The 18,144-nt window shown below is 50.1% G+C and overlaps 2 protein-coding genes across 2 annotated transcripts; both read left to right on the top strand.

Annotated features, from left to right (window-relative positions):
• The first annotated feature begins 438 nt into the window (after positions 1 to 438).
• Positions 439 to 6,955, top strand: SRM (spermidine synthase). Its single transcript, XM_075172478.1, has 8 exons — positions 439 to 609; positions 756 to 876; positions 1,216 to 1,308; positions 2,532 to 2,685; positions 3,537 to 3,620; positions 3,959 to 4,104; positions 5,055 to 5,177; positions 5,760 to 6,955. The coding sequence occupies exons 1-8, from the start codon at positions 464 to 466 to the stop codon at positions 5,775 to 5,777; spliced, it is 885 nt and encodes a 294-aa protein (XP_075028579.1). The 5' UTR covers positions 439 to 463; the 3' UTR covers positions 5,778 to 6,955.
• Positions 5,968 to 18,102, top strand: CORT (cortistatin). The gene is made up of 6 exons (XM_075172479.1): positions 5,968 to 6,016; positions 7,994 to 8,112; positions 9,939 to 10,133; positions 11,495 to 11,603; positions 12,990 to 14,521; positions 17,887 to 18,102. The coding sequence occupies exons 5-6, from the start codon at positions 14,420 to 14,422 to the stop codon at positions 18,100 to 18,102; spliced, it is 318 nt and encodes a 105-aa protein (XP_075028580.1). The 5' UTR covers positions 5,968 to 6,016; positions 7,994 to 8,112; positions 9,939 to 10,133; positions 11,495 to 11,603; positions 12,990 to 14,419.
• The last annotated feature ends 42 nt before the right edge of the window (positions 18,103 to 18,144 follow it).

The raw sequence follows: 18,144 nt of genomic DNA, 5'->3' as shown, positions 1-18,144 counted from the left end.
CCCCGAAAATTGTTAGTCACTCGCGTTTCTGCAGGCGGTGGAGCTCTGCCGAGCGCTCGGGCAGCGCCCCGTCTTCCGCCCGCCCGCGGCGGTGCCCGCCGCCCGGGCTCTGCCTTTGTGGCGAGGCGGGGGGGGGGACCGGCCGCCCGGGCAGCCCCAGCGCGGGGGGGGGACGCGCCCTTTCACCGCCGGGGCGGGGGCGGCTCCGCGCCGGGCGCGCCGCCCCACGTGGCCCCGGGGCGCCGGCCGTCCTACCCTGCTGGCGCCGGCGTCACCGCCGGCCTGGGCCAATGGGGGCGCGGCGGCGCGCGGCCAGCCAATGGGGCCGCGGCGGCGCGCGCGCTGGCAGCCGGGGGCGGGGCGGCGCGTGGGCCCCTCTGCTCGGCTCCCGCGCCGGCGGGGTCAGGCGGCGGCGCGCAGGTGCCCGGCGGCGGCGCGGGGCGGCGGGGGCGGCCGGGCCGGGATGGAGCGCGGCGCGGCGGCGCTGATCCGCGAGGGCTGGTTCCGCGAGACCTGCCGGCTGTGGCCGGGGCAGGCCATGTCGCTGCAGGTGGAGGAGCTCCTGCACCACCAGCGCTCCCGCTACCAGGAGATACTCGTCTTCCGCAGGTGCGGCGCGGCCGGGCGGGCGCCCCGGGGCGGGGGGACGCGGGGCGCAGCGCCATGCGGTGGGGCCTGGCGGCGCTGGGAGGCGGCGGGGGAGCGCGGCCCCGGGGCGCGGGCCGGCTCCAACCCCGCTTCCCCGCTCTGCCCAGCACCACCTACGGCAACGTCCTGGTCCTGGACGGGGTGATCCAGTGCACGGAGCGGGACGAGTTCTCCTACCAGGAAATGATCGCCAACCTGCCCCTCTGCAGCCACCCCGACCCCCGCAAGGTGAGTCGCCCCCGGCCCCCTCCGCGGGGTCTCCCCAGCCGGGGCCCGCGAGCCGGCCCCGGGGCCCGCAGACCGGCCCCCGTCCTCCCAGCCGGCCCCCTCAGGGCTGCCGCGGCGAGAGGCTGGCGTGGGCCGTCGCTTCAGGCGCACCTACGCTCGGCGCTTGACAGAGCGTGGCAGGCAGCCCTCGTGGGCCCCCGGAGCACACCTCCAAGCGCCGGGGCAGGACGAGCCCGGGGGGCTGCTGGGTTTCAAGCCGTTCTCTTTAGGCCGTGCTGTCAAAGTTCCCCCGTGAGCCGACCCCGCTGATGGCCGGTTTTCTGCCCTTTCCTCTCCCAGGTGCTGATCATCGGTGGTGGCGACGGGGGAGTGCTGCGAGAGGTGGTGAAACACCCGACCGTGGAGTCTGTGGTGCAGTGTGAAATCGATGAGGTGCGTTGGGCTCCCGGCTGCGTGGAGGTGCCCCGGGGCTTTGGTCAGACCGGGCAGGCTGCCCAACAGAAAGCAGCCCTACTTCACAGCATCCACGGGAGCTGCTGCTTCACCTGCTGTCCCTTGTCAGTAGCGAGTGCATTTGCTGCCGCTTTTGCTGGCGTGACACTGACAGCGCCACCTCTTTGCCTTACGAGTCATCTACGTGGCAGCTGGCTGCCTCTTTCATGTGATTTCTTTCACACACGTATGGTAGAGGCCCTTCCAGGCCGGCGTGGGCCAAGCGTGGGATCTGGAGAAGGAGAGCTCTGGCTTTGTGAAGGTGCTGCTTTTCCCTCTCCCCCAATGCAGAACAGAGCGCTGCTCCTGCCAGAGGAGGATGGTCACTTTGTTAAGCAGTCTCCTGCGACTGAAAGCAGGAAATAAGCAGGGGATATTTGTTTCCGTGATAGATGGGCTGGACCTCCTCCTCTCTTCCAGTTTGTTCTGATATTTTACTGTCTTAGAAAGTTTTCCTGTGTCCTCAAGGCGAGGCTTGAGAATGAGAAACACTGCTATGTGAGACTGTGTACCCTGTCTGCCGAGCTAAGTAGGCATATGTGCCTGGTTCTGAACAAGCACTGCCTGACACCAGCATATTTTTTTGTTTCTGCCAGCTGTGAGAAGCTGGTAGTGTTCAGTACAATTGCTGGGCCTAGGGCAGTGGCTGTCTAACCATTGTAGCCGTTTTAGAGAGAAAACTGTATCTTATGAGGGGATTAATATAATGACTGTAGAGCACAGGTGGGGATATTTCTCGTCTTCCATCCAGAAACCTGCTGGCATGGTTTTATTTAGGAAGGAAAAAAAAAAAAAAAGGTCTTTAGTTGAGATCACCTCTGCAAGCAATGTCTGCAGGGAGAAGGAGCACAGAGCAGTCAAATCTGTAATCATATTCTCTTAGTTCCTCGGGGAGCTTTTGAAGCTCCAAGTTCTTCTTGTTGAGTTTGGCAAGGACAGACCAACAGTGTCACTGAACCCTGAGGCCATAGGAAAGGGCTGAGTGTAGCTTGTTGGCTGAAGATGCTGACAGCTCTTGAGGATCTAGCTAGCGAGTCGGATTTGTGCTGAAGGCATGGAAGGAAATGACTCATTGTGCTGTTCTTTCAGCTGCAGCTGCACAGTAGCCTGAGAAGTAGCTCCTTGTAGTGCCCGCTGACCCACTTGTGCTCTCTGTGTTGCAGGATGTGATCCAGGTATCTAAGAAATACCTCCCAGGGATGGCAGTGGGGTATTCCAGCGCTAAGCTGACCTTGCATGTGGGAGATGGTTTTGAGTTCATGAAACAAAATCAAGAAGCCTTTGATGTGATTATCACGGACTCGTCTGACCCCATGGGTAAGAAGGGCCATAGAAGGGTACTGCTTTCCACACCCCTCCTCCTTTTCTCTTCTGCCTGCCTCCTGGAAGTAATGCCAGCCTGTCCAGGCTCCTTTCAAGTGAAAAGACTCACTGACTTGGTTCTTTTGGTAGAGAAAGGGAAGGATGAAGACCAGAAAATTGTATTAGCAAGGCTTCAAGCCAGCTGTCATGTTTCTGTCCTCAAAATTCAACTCCAGCAGCTATCGCTTCTGGCAGAGAGTTGATCCTCGAGTCCAGTAATTCCATGGGGCATACAGCACCATGCTGGCAAAGACAGCTTTGCACATGTGCCTGCTAATGAAGCAGCGGCTCACATGCTGTTGGTGTAGCTACCTAGCCTAGAGATGGCTATAGTGAGGTTGCTGTATTTCTGAAGGGGAAAACCAAGGTAGAGAGAGACCAAATGTAGTTATGGTGCCTCATTTTAGGGACCTAAAGACAAGTGCCTGAGTCACTTTCACTCTTGCTGTAGTTAAGACAGAGAGAGGCGTCTCTAAAAGGCAGTTTGGAGCAGGAGTTCAGTTTAAAAAATGCTCACTGAAGCAAGAGGCAGCTGCCAGGCCCTTCTTTGATAAAGGTCCTGGGCTTGCTCTTGAGCAAAGCTAAAATCCTGATGGTTCTGCTGTGCTAGGCGCAGGCTGGGGTTCACCCAGGGTCAAAACTTCTTGCTTCCAGATTATCTGCAACACTTGTGATCACTGAAAAGCCATTTGAAATGTGTGTTTTTCCAGTGCAGTCCCTGTGGAGCCTGGGCATTTGGAAAACTCTCAGAAGCCTACCATCTTAGTCTCTCTCTAGACATATCTCTTCACTTACTTTTCTCCCAGGTCCTGCAGAAAGCTTATTCAAAGAATCCTACTACCAGCTGATGAAGACAGCCCTGCGAGAAGATGGGATTCTTTGCTGCCAAGGTGAGGATGCTGTCTCTGGGCAGAGGCTGATGCCAGATCATTGCATGCAAAGTGTGAGGCACAAAGGGGACTCTCCTCCTGGGGAGACATGACGCAGGGAGTGAAATTCATTTCAGCTCCCAGGTACAGGAGCGTTTTTGATCTGTATACGTCAACTCGTTAACTGCCGGACTGCGCTTAGTAGAACTGGCGTAAGGGTCTTATCTTGCCTTTGAAACCACATGAGCTGTGCGGAGTAGAGCAGGTTTGGACTTGGAATCACTGTTAACCTGGCACAGGCCTGTGCAGAGAAGAGGGGCAGCTCTCACCTTGCATCCTGTCTTCCTTTCTCCCTGTAGGTGAGTGCCAGTGGCTGCACCTGGATCTCATTAAGGAGATGCGTCAGTTCTGCAAGTCTCTGTTCCCTGTTGTGGAATACGCCTATTGCACCATCCCCACATATCCCAGCGGGCAGATTGGCTTCATGCTCTGCAGCAAGAACCCGGTGAGTTTCAGGCACCTGAAGTGCCCTTTTCCACTCTGTGAAAGCACCTGCGGAGCCTGCCTCAGGCTGTCCCTCACAGAGCTTGAGCTTGAGCTGTGGCACTGAGCTCTCCCAGCTGTGGCACTGAGCTCTCCCAGCTGTGGGGCCTCTAAACTCATGCTGGGCCCCGGCTCTGCCAGCCCAGGGCCCCAGAGCTGCAATGCAGCTTGCTCAGTGCTGAATGAAGTGCAGAATTTACCAGTAATGCAACCAGTTGCCTTAGAAAAGGACATGGTTTTCTCTCTAGTACAACAAACTTGGAAGGGAGGAAGGCACTACCAATTTCCAGAGCCTGTTAAGGCTTTGGCTTATTGATGCTGGCTGTTATAAAGTGGGCACCTGCTTGATAACTATCAGCTTGTGACTGGTATTCTGCTTGTTCAGAGGCCTCCAAGTGAGAGTCAGTGTTAGGATGTGGGCTGGTAACTGTGTCAGACCACTGAGGTCTGCTCTCTTCCCAATCTGCTGCGTTACAGCAAGCCTGTAATGCAACTGTCGCATTGGTTTAGTGAGCCAGCAGCACTTCTGCTGCTGTATTTTATTTATCTGGGGCACTGGCAGCCTGCACTGTGCCTGACTTAACGCAGATGTGGATTCTGCTCTGAAGAGCAAAAGCCTTGCTTCTTAGATGCTCGGGCACAATCTGACAGCTTCATCTGGCACATGGCTCACATGCAGTCTGACCTCATACGCTGACATCTGTGAATAAGGGCTAGTCACGCGAGGTACGGAGTGTAAACTCCAGCCCTTGGGGCTGGAGCTGTGCAGAACCTTTGACCTCATACTAGAACAGAAAGTAATCTGTTTTCCTGTGAGTCCTCTTGGTTCTCTGCCATGAATCAGGATGCCTGTCACACAGCCTTTTGCTTGTTACCCAAACACTACAAAGCTACCTGGCTTCTTTATTGCAGAACACAAATTTCCGGGAGCCTGTGCAGCAGCTCTCACAGCAACAAGTAGAGGAGAGGAGTCTGAAATACTACAACTCTGACATTCATCGGGCAGCTTTCATTCTGCCAGAGTTTGCACGGAAGGTAAGCAAGGCTGCGCTGCTGTTCCTCCATCAAGGACGAGGTATGACTTTTCTTCAGCAGGAGTGGGAGTATACAGGACTGAGGATTTCCTGCAGCCCTAAAGGCTTCTGTGAGCAAGTCGGAGCAGGACAGTATTTTGTATGACATAGCAGAGTATGAGTCAGTCTGGGAAGACTGGAGTTCAGTTTGGAACTGTTCTTTGGGTTGATGTCCCATGCCTTCATGGCAGATCACTCTTACTTCACCGACCAAAACTAAGTCCAAGAGCCTGCAGAACTGGTGTTTCTTATTGGAAAGCTCCAAAAGTCTTAGATAAAATGTGGTTGCGGTTTCTAGCGCAAACCAGAGGGTAAAGAAAGGATCCTCTAGCGTGGTCTGCCTTCTTGTAGGATAGTCTATTTCTGCATCATTCTGTTATCTCCTAACTGGGTTGCAATTGCAGGTTCCAGAAAAAACCTCCTCAGAGTGTCCTAGAGATGAAGGGAAGTGCCATGGTTGTGTTTCAGAGCCATATTTCTGTTGAGGACTGGTAGAGCTGCAGCAGGTCCATCCTGACACGTTTTTGTCTTTGGCTGTCTCCAGGCCCTGAGCGATGTGTGAGCCCGAGAAGCTGCTTCCTTCCTTCAAGTTGGACTCTGAGATCGTCAGTGATGTGGTGGGGACCTTCCCAGCAGGCTGCAGATTTGCTCTCCACTGTGTGGGATTGTTTAACCCTTTGCCAGCCAACATTCCTTTTGATGATGTGTTAAAGATGATGGGGCATAAGCCAGATAAGACTATTGAAAAGGTCCAGTGACTTATTGCGTGAGGTCAAAACTGTTCTTTCCCGTGCTGGAAGCGTAAGATGTCTTTTTCCTATCTCTCCTCCCTGCACCCATTCTAAATTCTCCCCTCCCTGTGCCCCCCTCCCACTCCACATCCTCCAACTGACATGATATATTTATAACTGACGCGTATTTCTGTCTGGTGATCTTCTGAAACCTGGGAAGAGTCCAGAAGAGTCACTGACTCAGCCTTAAGCACAGAGAGCGAGTGCTTTGTGCGCAAAGTTAGCTTGCTCTCTCCTAATAGGAGCTCCCTGCTGCTGAGACGTTTTGACTGGTAACGGGTCTGAGCCTTCATGTCCCACTGCCCTTCTGCGACACCTGCACTGTTCTGCAGCACAGTTGGAGCAGTCACAGTGCAAACTGTTGCCATTCATAATAGGTCTCCCTCCAACCCTGATGGAGTAGCAGTATTAAACACCAGCCAGGCAGGCTGGCAGCAAGTCTTGTGGCTTTTTTTTTTTTTTTTTTAAAAATTGGTTGGAAACAGAAGTGCTGAGGTATTAACAGGCTGACTCCTGTTCTTACCTCTGCCGTCAGAGTGGTTCCAAAGAATGTTTATCAATATGGTGATAGGCGCTTTATATATATAAATATAAATATATATATATATATAAAAAACAAACCTTAGATCCATTGCCTGCTGTTAAGTACTGATGTTGGGGAGTCAGTTGTGCTGACAAATCTCTCATCTCAGTCATGCTGAGATGCCTCAGGCCTGGGTATTTGCTAGTCCTTAGGAGGCATCATTATTTCTAATGCTGCCCCCAGAATCCTCAGACGCATAAGTTGTTTTTCGTTGTACTCTGTTGTAAGATGGATCTGCCTCTACTTTGTTACTTTTGTTTTAAAGACTCCGTACCACCGCTGTGCAGTGGGTATCTTCCCAGCACAACCACTGTGCGGTTGTCACTCCCTTGCAATCAATTAAACACTCGGCTCTGGTTAAGGTGACATCAGTGTGGGTCGGTGTGCTTCTTTGGGGAGAGAGTGGGGGTGGAAACAGCGATCCTGGAAGTTTGCTGTGCTTGTCAGAAGACATCCAGGGGCACTCTGTAGTTGGTCTGACTTCCTCTCTCCCTTGTCTCTAGGGATGACAAGTTACCATCAAAAATAAGCTCTGAAGAGTGATCCCATTGCATGTTCTGTATTGTAACCTGACTGCATAATAGCTCCAGCTTCTGTCATCCTCTATGCCGCAGAAGTCAGCACCTTCTATCCAAGCTATTCACTAGTCCAAATGCTACCTCTGGTACAGCTTTCCAAGCTGTTCTGTAGCTGCCCATCTCCCTGCTCGCATCACGTAATGCCTGTCAATCGCTGGCCCCACTCAGTTGCACCATCCTTTCCTCTGCAAAAATTGCGGTGGCTTAGTGGCTCCGAGGGCCTGAACCAAGTATTGAACTCAAGCTGAACAGCTGGGAACAGTCGCTAGGTGGCATCAGGAGAAGATAAAAAAGCTGCTTCTCAGGGAGGCGTTTTGGCTTGATAAGAGAAAACTAGAAGGAGCAGACTTCTGCAAAGGTTGGGGTTGGGCTTTACCACAATTCTGACCCTACAAATAGCATAGGTGGTGCAGCCACTGCGTGCCTACAGCGAGGGACTTCTGTGGTGTCAGCATCAACCCTCCCACTTTCTCCCTTTTCTGATGAGACGTACCACTTCTCTCCCAATGCCCCCTTCTACTATCAGTACAGGGTCTTTGTGGTCATAAGCATTTGCAAAGCATTGCTAAGCTGCAGAGCTGAGTCTGGATCTCCTTTGTATTCTTGTGTTGAGAAGATTACACCCATTTTGTCTCTTAATTGTCTGGATAGCTGTCTCCTTTCTCCCACAGCTACTGATCAGTTAGGGCTACTGAGGCATTTTCATTGCTCAACTCTTGTATTTTTACTATAAACAACAGCAGACCAGTAATGGAAGCTGGTTCTAGCTACTCCTGTTTAAATTGCTGTGGGACCTGAACCCCATTCAGCCTTTCATCGTTGGCAGAAAACTACCTCTGGCACTTTCTCTCCCCTGGAATGGGAATCAAGACCAGGACTGTAGTCCAGGAAGGCCTTAGAGCAGCTGCCAACTAGTAACAAGTTCAAGCCTTCCACCCACCCTTGGTGAGTACAACAATGCCCAGGAGGGAAAGAGCTTCCTCAAACCTGTTACTAGCCTCCACGCAGCTAATTACTCCTTCTGTTTCTCTGAGCTCTCTCCAAATTTGTAAGTTCAGTGAGTGGCCAGTGATGAGAGCAGGAAGACAAGGCTGTTTGCCATCTAAGTCGCACATACTTTGTCCATAGGGTTTATATAGTTTCCCAGTCACTCCAAATCACTGTTCTTTACAGGCAGTTTCAAATACTTCAGTGCCTTGCAATAGATGAAGACAGAGATCAGTGCCTGAATCAAGCACTCGTTAACAATGCAGCAAGAGAGGCAGCAAGAGTTTGTGCATCTACAGCTAGTTCCATCTGAGCAGCTCTGAGCGCTTTATGACTGTTAGTCACCCCTGTGCTGAGAGCTGCCACAAGGTCTACAGGCCGTTTAAGCTGTTAGAATGGTATTTGGCATGGCAGTCATCTCTCAGGCAATTGTGTCTACAGATTGATTATCCCTTCCACGAATGTATGAGGTCTGAGCTGTTATGCTGCAGGCTGCTGTGGCCAAGGACGCTGGGGATTGAAAAGAGACTGGCAATTTGGGTAATGCCCCACAGGAGGAAGCTAATGGGGCCTCATAGAATTGAGCACTGAACACTCGAAAGCAATCTTTGCAGTGTCTCCAGGTGGGCAACTAAAATACTTGAGTAACTTTTTCGGAGATTTAGCTGGCTTTTGCCCAAGGCTAGTCAAGCAAGGCTGTTCATAAGCAAAAATCCACAAAGATGTTGTTTGTCTAGACATGCTGCAGTCACGTTCCAGCATCTTATTAAACTAGGAGCATATGAACAGGGATAGGCTTTGTCCCAAGTAACGTACAATGTAATATCAGTCAGAGCAGGTGGAGACAAGCGAGGGAGCAGAGCCTGATGGGCTTTAGCACATCAATTGCTTAAGCCTCTTGGTGCCTTTTGAACTGTGTCAGACTCCCTGCTCTGTGCTTTACTCATTGAACTAACTCAATTTTTAGAAGTTCAGAAAAGAGCTTAAAAAAACTAAGAGAAATCTCTTGCCTGTATCTCTTGAGCCCTTTCAGCCAGTTAATTGGCCTGAGTGTCATATTCATCCAGAGCTAATATTATTGAGGCCTGGCGGAATTGCTGATGGAGCTTGGCTGGAGCAAGAGACTGCTGAAGTAAGAATGACAATTCATCTTTCATCAAACAGCAGCCTCAGTAAGCAAACAGTCAAAAAAGTAGTAACAAGTGCCACCAAGTTCAGGGAGAGGAAAGTTCCTTTAATGAAGTGGTGTGGGAAGAAGAGGGAAAAGTGTGGCAAAAGCGTGAAACAGCAGCTCAGCTCTAGCAAAAAAGTAAGACAAAATGTTGTTAAAAAGTAAGATGAGAAATTTAACCAAGTTAAATACTGAGAAGTCTAGGTGATGCTCTTTCCTGGTCATGTATAGGATGGAGTTAAGTGCTTTTAAAACATGCAAAAGGTGGGGAATTAGAGCCAGGGAATCTCAATTACAGCAGTGTGATGTGTAAAGCAGATAAAGGCGGGGGGGGGGCGGTTATTATGAATGCTAGGGATCTCAGCAGCAGGTCTTTCAAGGACGCCAGTTGCGGGGTTAATGGGGTTTGAAGTGCCGGTGGTGAGGACGGAGGGCCGGCCGGAGCAGGGACCCCGCAGGAGGGGGCTGCCCTCTCCTTGGTACTGAACGGCTGCTGCAGCAGCCCACGGCTGGGCATCTTCGGGAAGGAGTTTAATAAAGCTAATTCTGTGTGCCAGGGTTAAGGGCAAGATGATGTATGTGATGACCCTGCATGTGTTTCATCCCCCTTCAGCTGTAGGAGAGGAGTAACCAGAACCCCACACTACGTGGAGTGCGTGAATTCCTGTTTAAAGCTCTCCCAGCCGAGCGGTCCCTTCTGCGGTGCTGGCATTCTTGCAGTCCTGCACGTTAACGTCCCTGGTGAGCTCTTTCTGACTGAGTTCCCACAAGGCGCAGTGCGTGTGTGATCCCTCAGGAAATCCAAATGGTAAAGAAACATTTCCATCCAAGTCTTGTCCAGCCAGTCTTGCCAGCAACGGGACGAGTTTGGTGTAACAGAGGTCAGTTCATATGTCAGTAGGTGGTAACCCCAGGCGTCCTCAGCCTGCTTCACAGCCTGAAAGGCCGCCTGCTTGCAGCCGAGCAAAACATTTTCAGTGGAAAACAGAGGTATTTTGAAATAGAAACGTTTCATAGCACGTAGTTATTTTTGAAGAAGATTTTTGGTGGAATAACCGAAATGTTTAACTTTACATGCATTTTAAAATAACAAAAGGTTTTGAGCATACCACTGAAGCGTTACACTCTCCCTCCCTTCATCCTCCTGCAGTCCCTTTGGGGTCGACGGACAGAGAAGGTAGTACAACTCCCCCCCTCCACCTCCCCAGAGAGCTGTAGCAGGCTTGTAGTCGTGCGTGCTCTGACAGCGGCATCCCTGCGGTACTCCCCTCCTCCTCCCTGCACCTGCTCTGCCGCTCTTATCAGGGATGAGTGGGAGCAGTAGGCTCAGCCCACACTCACGCAGTCTGTTCCTTCGGTTTGTTAGATTAGTGCCGATGAAAAGCCGTGGCTGGAACGGCCACCTGCATGCTTCTCGGAGGCCCCTGGGGAGCGCAGTGCGAGGGAATACTGCAAGCCTGGCCTGATAAATGAGCTGTGATTTCAGGGCCATGAACAAATTGGTTTCCCCTTCCAGGAAGGCTCACAACTGTCAGATGACTATTGCTTTATTTATTGCATTGGCCTTTGCAACTAGGGACTCTTGAGGGCAGAGAGAAAGGGTTCCAATGACAGGAAAGCAGAAGCATTTGAACCCTTCCTTCAGCTGCAGCTGAGTGCCTCACCTTTGGGAGCCAGACTTTGTTCTGGAAGCCTGATGTAATTCTGCTACGTGCTTCAAGACATGGTAATCTGAACCCAGACCAGGCACCAAACGGGCAGAAGACGGCAAATATCCAGGCCATAGAAGAAAGCAATTGAGAAATTACCTCATTCCTTAATGTGGCATTTGGTGCCAGACATAGTCTTAGCTTTTGTATTCCAGCAATGCCCAGTCTTCGCTGCTGTACAGATGCGCTGAGGAGAGGTCAGGGACCTCGTTCTTGAAAGAGAAAACCTCTCCCATTGCATATGGCTTGTGCACCCTGAATCACAAAAAGATGGAGGTTGTCCTATGTGATTGTGAAAGCATATTCTGCTGTACTTCTGAACCCACGCTGCATCTCTGCTGAAGCCACGCTAACCGTGAACCAAAATCCTTGGATAGCCAGGCATTTTCAAGTTACTGTATGCTGAACTTCCTCCTGGAGCATCCCCACCCTTACCAGGTTGCCATGGATGTGTTCACAGGTGTGCTGATTTCAGATAGATCTACCCTCACTGTAAAGTGGTAGAAACCCACTCAGGAAACTGCAACTCCAGCCAGAAGAGAGCATCAAGGAAGAAGACTTCTAAAGGGGTGAGTCAGATGACAGAGAGAGAAAGTGGTAAGAGAAAATCAAGGAAAGAATTGTCAGAAATGTTTATTCCTCCAAGGGAAGACCTTTAACCTTCCTTGTACAAAGTGATAAGCATTTAAGGGTTGGCAAAAAAAATAATTGGGGCCTTCTTAAAGGTCAGACAGCCAATGCGACAGGGAATAGGGAACAGTAGGAATGGAGAACAATCCTGGTACTATATGTTGAACTCCTTCCAGTTACTAAAAAAGAGCATATTTTATCACCACAGAGTTATTTTACTTCCTTTGGAAAAGAAGATGGTGCTATAGCTATATTGAGGGATGCTGTAACAGAGCCCGGAGGGAACTCGTTTGGATTTAGAAATCCAGTCCTACTGTGGGCACTACAGTGTAAGTGCTTTGGAGTGTCCCTCTTCCCCTCCCTCCCAGCTGGGAAGAGACACCCAGCCTTGCCCAGGCTAGAAGTACAGGTTTTGGCTGCGCTGTCCTCATCAGCAGGGCCACAGGTTTGGTGCTGGCAGAAAGTCTCTCCAAAACCAACCCCCTCAAGAGGTAACAATTATTTTATTACTGCCCTTTAATCCCAGGACAGATTCACGGCAGCCTGGTCACTGTTTTCATCCCTGTGGGCCTCCCCAGAAGCTGATCTCTGGCTCAGCACATCATCCTTTTTTTGGTAGAAGAGCATTGTCATATTTGTGACCCCATTCGCTCAATGAAGCTTTACAGAAAACAGCCCATTCAGAAGGCAAAGCTGCAAACAAAACCATATTTATTAGAACAAGCAGTTTGGTTAGACCAGATGGCCCCCAGCATGGAGACCTGGTTGCACTGCTTCTGCTGTCTGTCTAGCTTTTTGGCTAGTAGGCCCACGCGGTTTAGTCCTGCCTCACAACCAATAGAACGGGATTCACCTTCTGCCTGCCTGTCAGCCCAGGCACATCTCACACTCACAGGTACCTGCCCTTCCTTCCTCTTGAGCAACCAAGTGCGCTTTCTCCATTTGCTATTCTCCCACTTTTACCTCTCCTGGAGCAAATCGGCTGCGGGTCATTTGGCAAGTCTCTGTGATTTGTCTGCTTGCTGGAGCCTGGTACTTCACTGCTCTCTGTCTCGAGCCCCAGACTGGCTGGGAAGTGTTTGACAGAATCCATTACGAAGGGCTAACACAGCAATTCTGATAAACTAGAAAGATCAGTTTAAAAGGAAACAGATAATATTTCAGCTGAAACTGGTGCGTGGAAGCCAGCTCTCACAAGGCGGGGCTGAGAAACAATGAGGTTTCAAAGTTTCCTGACGAAAACTCATTTCTAGAAATTGCTAGATTATCACTTTTCCCCACAAGTCCATATGACGCAGAAAAAGTTTTTTCTTTGTATCTTTCAGTGAGGGAATTCAGCATTTCTTTTCAAATATGTATGGAAGTGATGGCATCTTTTCCTTCAAGAGTATCCAGGGGTGGTGTAACTGGGATTAGGAGCTGGATTATTTGCAGGCAAAGCTTCATCATGCTGTTTCAGGAGCTAATGCTGGTAAGCAGTAGAAGTGGGGAACAGGTTTTTCTGCCTTCTGTTCTTAGTCTGCCACAGCATCCCCTTGGCCAAGTCACTTCCCCGTGGGTTTTTTTTATGTGCTAAATTAGGATAACAATTTACCTTTTGACTGTCATTTGTTGTTAGGGTCAGAAGAGGGCTTGCCCTGAGGCAAGTGCTTCTGGAGAAAGGGCTAGTGGTGAGACGGGATCTTAGCTCTCTCTATATCTCACAGCCATGTGACAGTGGATGCCATCCCCGCATGATGGAGACGATGCAAAGCAGATAGCAGTGCTTAATAGCACCTTCTGCTGGCCCACAAACCAATCTCACTAGTAGGACAGCATTTTGGGCAAAGGGAGAAGCATAGCCAACCAGAGATCAGAAACGTTAGGAACCTACTCCAAGCAGGCTGCGGTCAGTGCCAGCATACCATGAGCCTTTTTCTGAAGCCTCACTGAGCAGAGCGGCTCCAGCTCTGACCAGCCTTTCAGTACTTTGTTTTCCCTTTAATACATTTAAACCCAACATCTGCAAGTCAGGATTCACTGTGTTGACTTATACTTCTGGGATAAGTTCAAGACGTATTGAAACAATACTAGGAACAAAACCCAGTAACCTCCTACTGGCTTCCAGGTAGTCTTATGTACACGTGCAAGACATTATATTACTGCATAGCTGCAGCCTGTGTCCCCATGTTACCATAAAGGGAAAGCCAGGCATATTGGCGTTCCACAGTGAGATGCATCACTGGCTGCAGAGATCCAGATCCAAATACCCCTAGAGTCTGGAGCTGTTTGGACACACAGGCTGAGGGTCCAAGCCCATATCTAAGAACTGGTGGCCAGAAGTTTTACCTCTTCCCTCTGAATCATCCAGCATTGGCCAGAGGTTTGTGCAAGCTGGTGGCCTATTCTATCCAACATTATGTTCCCAAGCAGAATTCAGCTAACTAGGAGAGGCACAGATAGTGCCTACAATTTCTCGGGGCGAAGAAACAGCATGTTACTGGAGAGTCCCAAACCTTTGCTTCCTCAGTCTCTGCAGGTCTGGCACGTGGAAAGCCCAGAGGCACTGAAGTATCCCACTCAAGCAGCCAAGTGTTAACAACCTCTCCAAAGTCTAATTTGCCTTTGATATAGACTTAATTGTTTGCGTCACCCACTGGGCTAGGGGGAGGGCTATAAAAGGGGCTGCAGCCATTGTCTGAGGCAGAAGAGAGCCCAGAAACAGCTCCCTCTCCCAGTCTTCCTAATTCAGCACAGTAGTCACAGCCTGTACATCATGCAGCTGGTGGCCAGCCTGGTGTCCGTTCTGCTGCTGGTGTGGAGCGTGAGAGCCACTGCACTGCCCGGAGAAGAGAGACTCGCAATACAGAACAGTAGGGTGAGTATAATGCACCCTGTGCAGGAGCTGGGTGAGGTGGGAGCACGCAGAAGCAGGCTAGAGCCAGGGGAGGGGTAATAAGGGCAATTAGGCTTTACCTGATGCAAACAACTCTTCCACCCCTCTGTGTTCCAAGGCACTACAGCTTCATGCACTGCTGAAGCACGGGCTATTTCTACAGCTTACTAGCCAGTTTATTTAGGAAAGGTACCAGGGCAGATGCCAGAGAGCTGCAAAAGTGAAGTCTGAGCTAAGCAAAAACTGGCAAAAAGAACAGAGCAGAGAGGAGAGGGAAAAGGAGAAAATAATATCGCTGAAAGAGTGCAGCATGAGAGAATAAAGCAAAGTATTAGGGAGGGAGAGAAAAGATACATAATTGGTAAAATGATCAAGGGAGATGATATTTTAAATAGGACTCATGGGAAGGACAAATGTTTAAAAGATGGGTTCAGTAGGAAAGTAACAGAGGAATAATAAATGAAGTAATTATATCAGAATAAAATTGCTTTTTTCCAGGGTAGTATTCACAAGGGGAGTTATACTGACATAGTTCTGCTAGAATAATTACACTCTGAACCAGCACAGCTCTATGCAGTGGCAGAACTTATTATAGCAATATAATTATCCTACCAACTGGCAAAACTCTAATACTATAATGGCTACAGCACTATAATAACTTTGTTTTGCTGGACTATTTCCCTAAGACGCCAAAGAGGTAGGAAGCAATAGCATAACGTAATCACAAGCAAGTGCTCTGTTCTGCTTGCCCTCGCCCCACAGTTTTCTCACCTGCATGTTCCTTGCCACCCCCGAGGTTCCTGTGAGCTGTGGTCAGTCACCCCGCACTCTGCCCGTCCAGTTCACAGCTGTATCCATAAGGCTGCTGTTATTTCAGTCCTGCAGAGGAGCTACCCAGAGAAGTGAAGGATCCCAACGTTGGTTTCAAAGGCACTAACTTCCCCTTTGTGCGTATCCACATCGTTTTTTCTGTCTTAGCGTTGGCTCCAGCTCATCCATCAGTGTCTTACTGCTTCGGGAGTGGGCTCACATCCCATTAACAATAAAACTGGCTGTGAGAAAGAAACATATACAGTGTGAGGTGCTAGGGCTAGCATTCTGTAAGAGATCAGGGCTTCTGCAGCTGGCTGGGATTAACCCTTCTGGGGATAACTGTAAACTTTCAGCTGTACATTCTTGCAATAACAAATCCAGTACTTAAAAAGTAAACTCTTTCTGGTGCAAATCCTAGCTGCTGGGGAAAAAAGAAACAAGTTGTAGGGAATAAATCGGTAAATAAGGCTTTGGTAAAAATGAATTCAGCTGTAATGACTCTTAGTCTTCTACACGCTGTTGCTTACAAAATAATGATATAATAGATATAATGATTCTCTTTAGAGCATTCTACAAAGTGAAAAACTGTTAGATGCTGATGAATCAATCCTTACAGTCACCACTGCTGTAACTCAGACAAATGTTTTAAGTATGAAGAATATTGGGATTTTACATATAAACCACCATAAAATGCGTAACAATGCAAGAGAAAGATCTGTGCATTCTGACGCACTGGTGGATGTACTACAGGGAATGGAGCAGCTACCCAAAGGTGTGCCTCAATCCACCCATGCTAGGATCTCTAGCTGCTGCCCAAGAGTCTTGATCTCTTGCAGCTTGGGAAAAGCTATAAGCAGAAAGGATGTTAGCAATAGATTAGTGCAAGGGAAGAGCTGCCTAGTTTCACTAACAGCCACAGCCGATCATGCGTAAGGAATATCCCCTAACAGCAGGCTGAGCTTTGCCTTCCCCATCCCTGAGTCTGAAGCTGCTGGCTCTGCTTGGAGCAGGTTATTTCAAAACATAGCACTTCCAGCTAGGAGAGAAGCTTACGAGGAAGACATGACCCAGGAGACACATTTAGTTGGGTTCCCCAGTCCCAGTCCATCTCCCAAAGGCTCAAGCCATTTCTGTACTTGCAGCACAGGAGTAGGAATCAGGATGGGCACAAGCTGGCTTTTATCTTTTCTTCTGCTACAAACATAGCATGTAATTTTTCTTTGCCTCAGTTTCTCTTGTGTGGAAGCAGGGTTAGTTAATAGAGCTAAGAAAGTGATTAAAAATATCCATAAACATTCTGTAACGTAAACTCAAAATAATTGCTATCCATCTTTTGAGTTGCTCACCAAGTGGTCCTCAGCAAATCCTGGTGCTGACAGAGCCAGCAGATAGATACAGCAGTCCCAGCAGTAAACATGGCATTTGTGAGAAGTGACGTGGAAATGTGCTTCCAAGATTCCCATCTACATGGGAAACAGGATCTGTTCCTGTCAAACCATCTATCCCAGTTTGGCCAGTACCAGCTGTCTCCGCTAATGAGTCACAGAGACCAGGAATACTCAGGCAAGAGGTAATTCCTCAGATTTGCTGGATGTAAAGTTAAGAGAAACAAGATAATTCACAGCTTGTTACTGATGGAAATCCTTCAAGACCCAAACCACACGCTACGCTCTTTTGTATACTGTTATGGCAAAGGGATGGAGCTCCACAACTCCTCTTTCATTCTGCCTTCCCCCAAGGTCAGGCTATTGAAGTACGGGTTCTTGTTCTTGAAATACAAGCTGCCTGTCTCCACTGATCAAATATTTTCATAAAATCATACAATAGTTTGGGTTGGAAGGGACCTTTAAAGGTCACCTAGTCCAACTCCCCTGCTGTGGGCAGGGACATCTTCAGCTAAATCAGGTTGCTCAGAGCCCCGTCCAACCTGACCTGGAATATTTCCAGGGATGGGGCATCTACTTTGCTCCAGATACTTAGGGCTCCTCTCTTCCCACCAACCCAGCCCTCTCCTTTGTTACGTTTCATTCTCAGCATTTTACAGTGGGTTGCAGCCCCCCTTACGCTTAATTTAATATTGCTCAGGACTCTGTGCCTCTTCCCCGACCTTCCTACAGCAGATGCTGGGCAGTCAGAGCAGTGAAGGGAGCACGGGCTTACTAGGAGAGAAGGCAGTTTGGCATTCAATGAAATTTAATTAGTGCAGGCAGCAAGAGACTTTACAGCCAATTCATGCCTATTTGTGAGCAGCTCTTTTCCAGTTAAAACATGGCACATGTGCCTCTCCCTGTCCAGCCGACTGAGCTGGACATGGGACGGAAGGGAGGAGTGACTTCTGCAGCCACAGATTCCTCAGCTCCAGCACAGCTCTGCCGACGGTAAAAGTATCAGCTCCGAGGACAGGGCACCAGGGGAGGCAGGGAAACGAGAAGGGACCCCACGGGGGATGTTCGCACCCTGCAACAACCCTCTGCCTCGACGGCTGTGGGGGACAGGGCCTCCGTCCATCACTTTCCCCTTCTCTCTGCCCGCAGGAACAGAGCACAGTCCGGAAAGACGCCATCCTGAAGATGCTGGCGGGCTTGCTGGACAGCGTGGATGCGGGGCGCGAGGTGGCCTCCCCGGACATGGAAGAGGAGGGCAAGCTGGAGGAGGAACGGGCGGTGCTGGGGCGGCTCGCCCAGCTATCGCAGCGGGACCGCAAGGCTCCCTGCAAAAACTTCTTCTGGAAAACCTTCACCTCCTGCTAGCCCGGCGGGGCCAGGCCGGGCAGCACTGCCTGCCCGCGAACA

Source organism: Calonectris borealis, chromosome 23, assembly GCF_964195595.1.
Source record: "Calonectris borealis chromosome 23, bCalBor7.hap1.2, whole genome shotgun sequence".
In the NCBI taxonomy this organism is placed as follows: Eukaryota; Metazoa; Chordata; class Aves; order Procellariiformes; family Procellariidae; genus Calonectris; species Calonectris borealis.
Note: the sequence above shows the minus strand (reverse complement) of the source record. Positions and strands in the feature narration are given on the sequence as shown.

Excerpts from the sequence above, each read along its gene's own strand:
- CORT (XM_075172479.1), top strand. The coding sequence starts at position 14,420 with ATGCAGCTGGTGGCCAGCCTGGTGTCCGTTCTGCTGCTGGTGTGGAGC. Across the intron at positions 14,522-17,886 it reads TCGCAATACAGAACAGTAGG|GAACAGAGCACAGTCCGGAA; the intron begins GTGAGTATAATG and ends CTCTGCCCGCAG.
- SRM (XM_075172478.1), top strand. The coding sequence starts at position 464 with ATGGAGCGCGGCGCGGCGGCGCTGATCCGCGAGGGCTGGTTCCGCGAG. Across the intron at positions 1,309-2,531 it reads TGCAGTGTGAAATCGATGAG|GATGTGATCCAGGTATCTAA; the intron begins GTGCGTTGGGCT and ends TCTGTGTTGCAG. Across the intron at positions 3,621-3,958 it reads TGGGATTCTTTGCTGCCAAG|GTGAGTGCCAGTGGCTGCAC; the intron begins GTGAGGATGCTG and ends TTCTCCCTGTAG.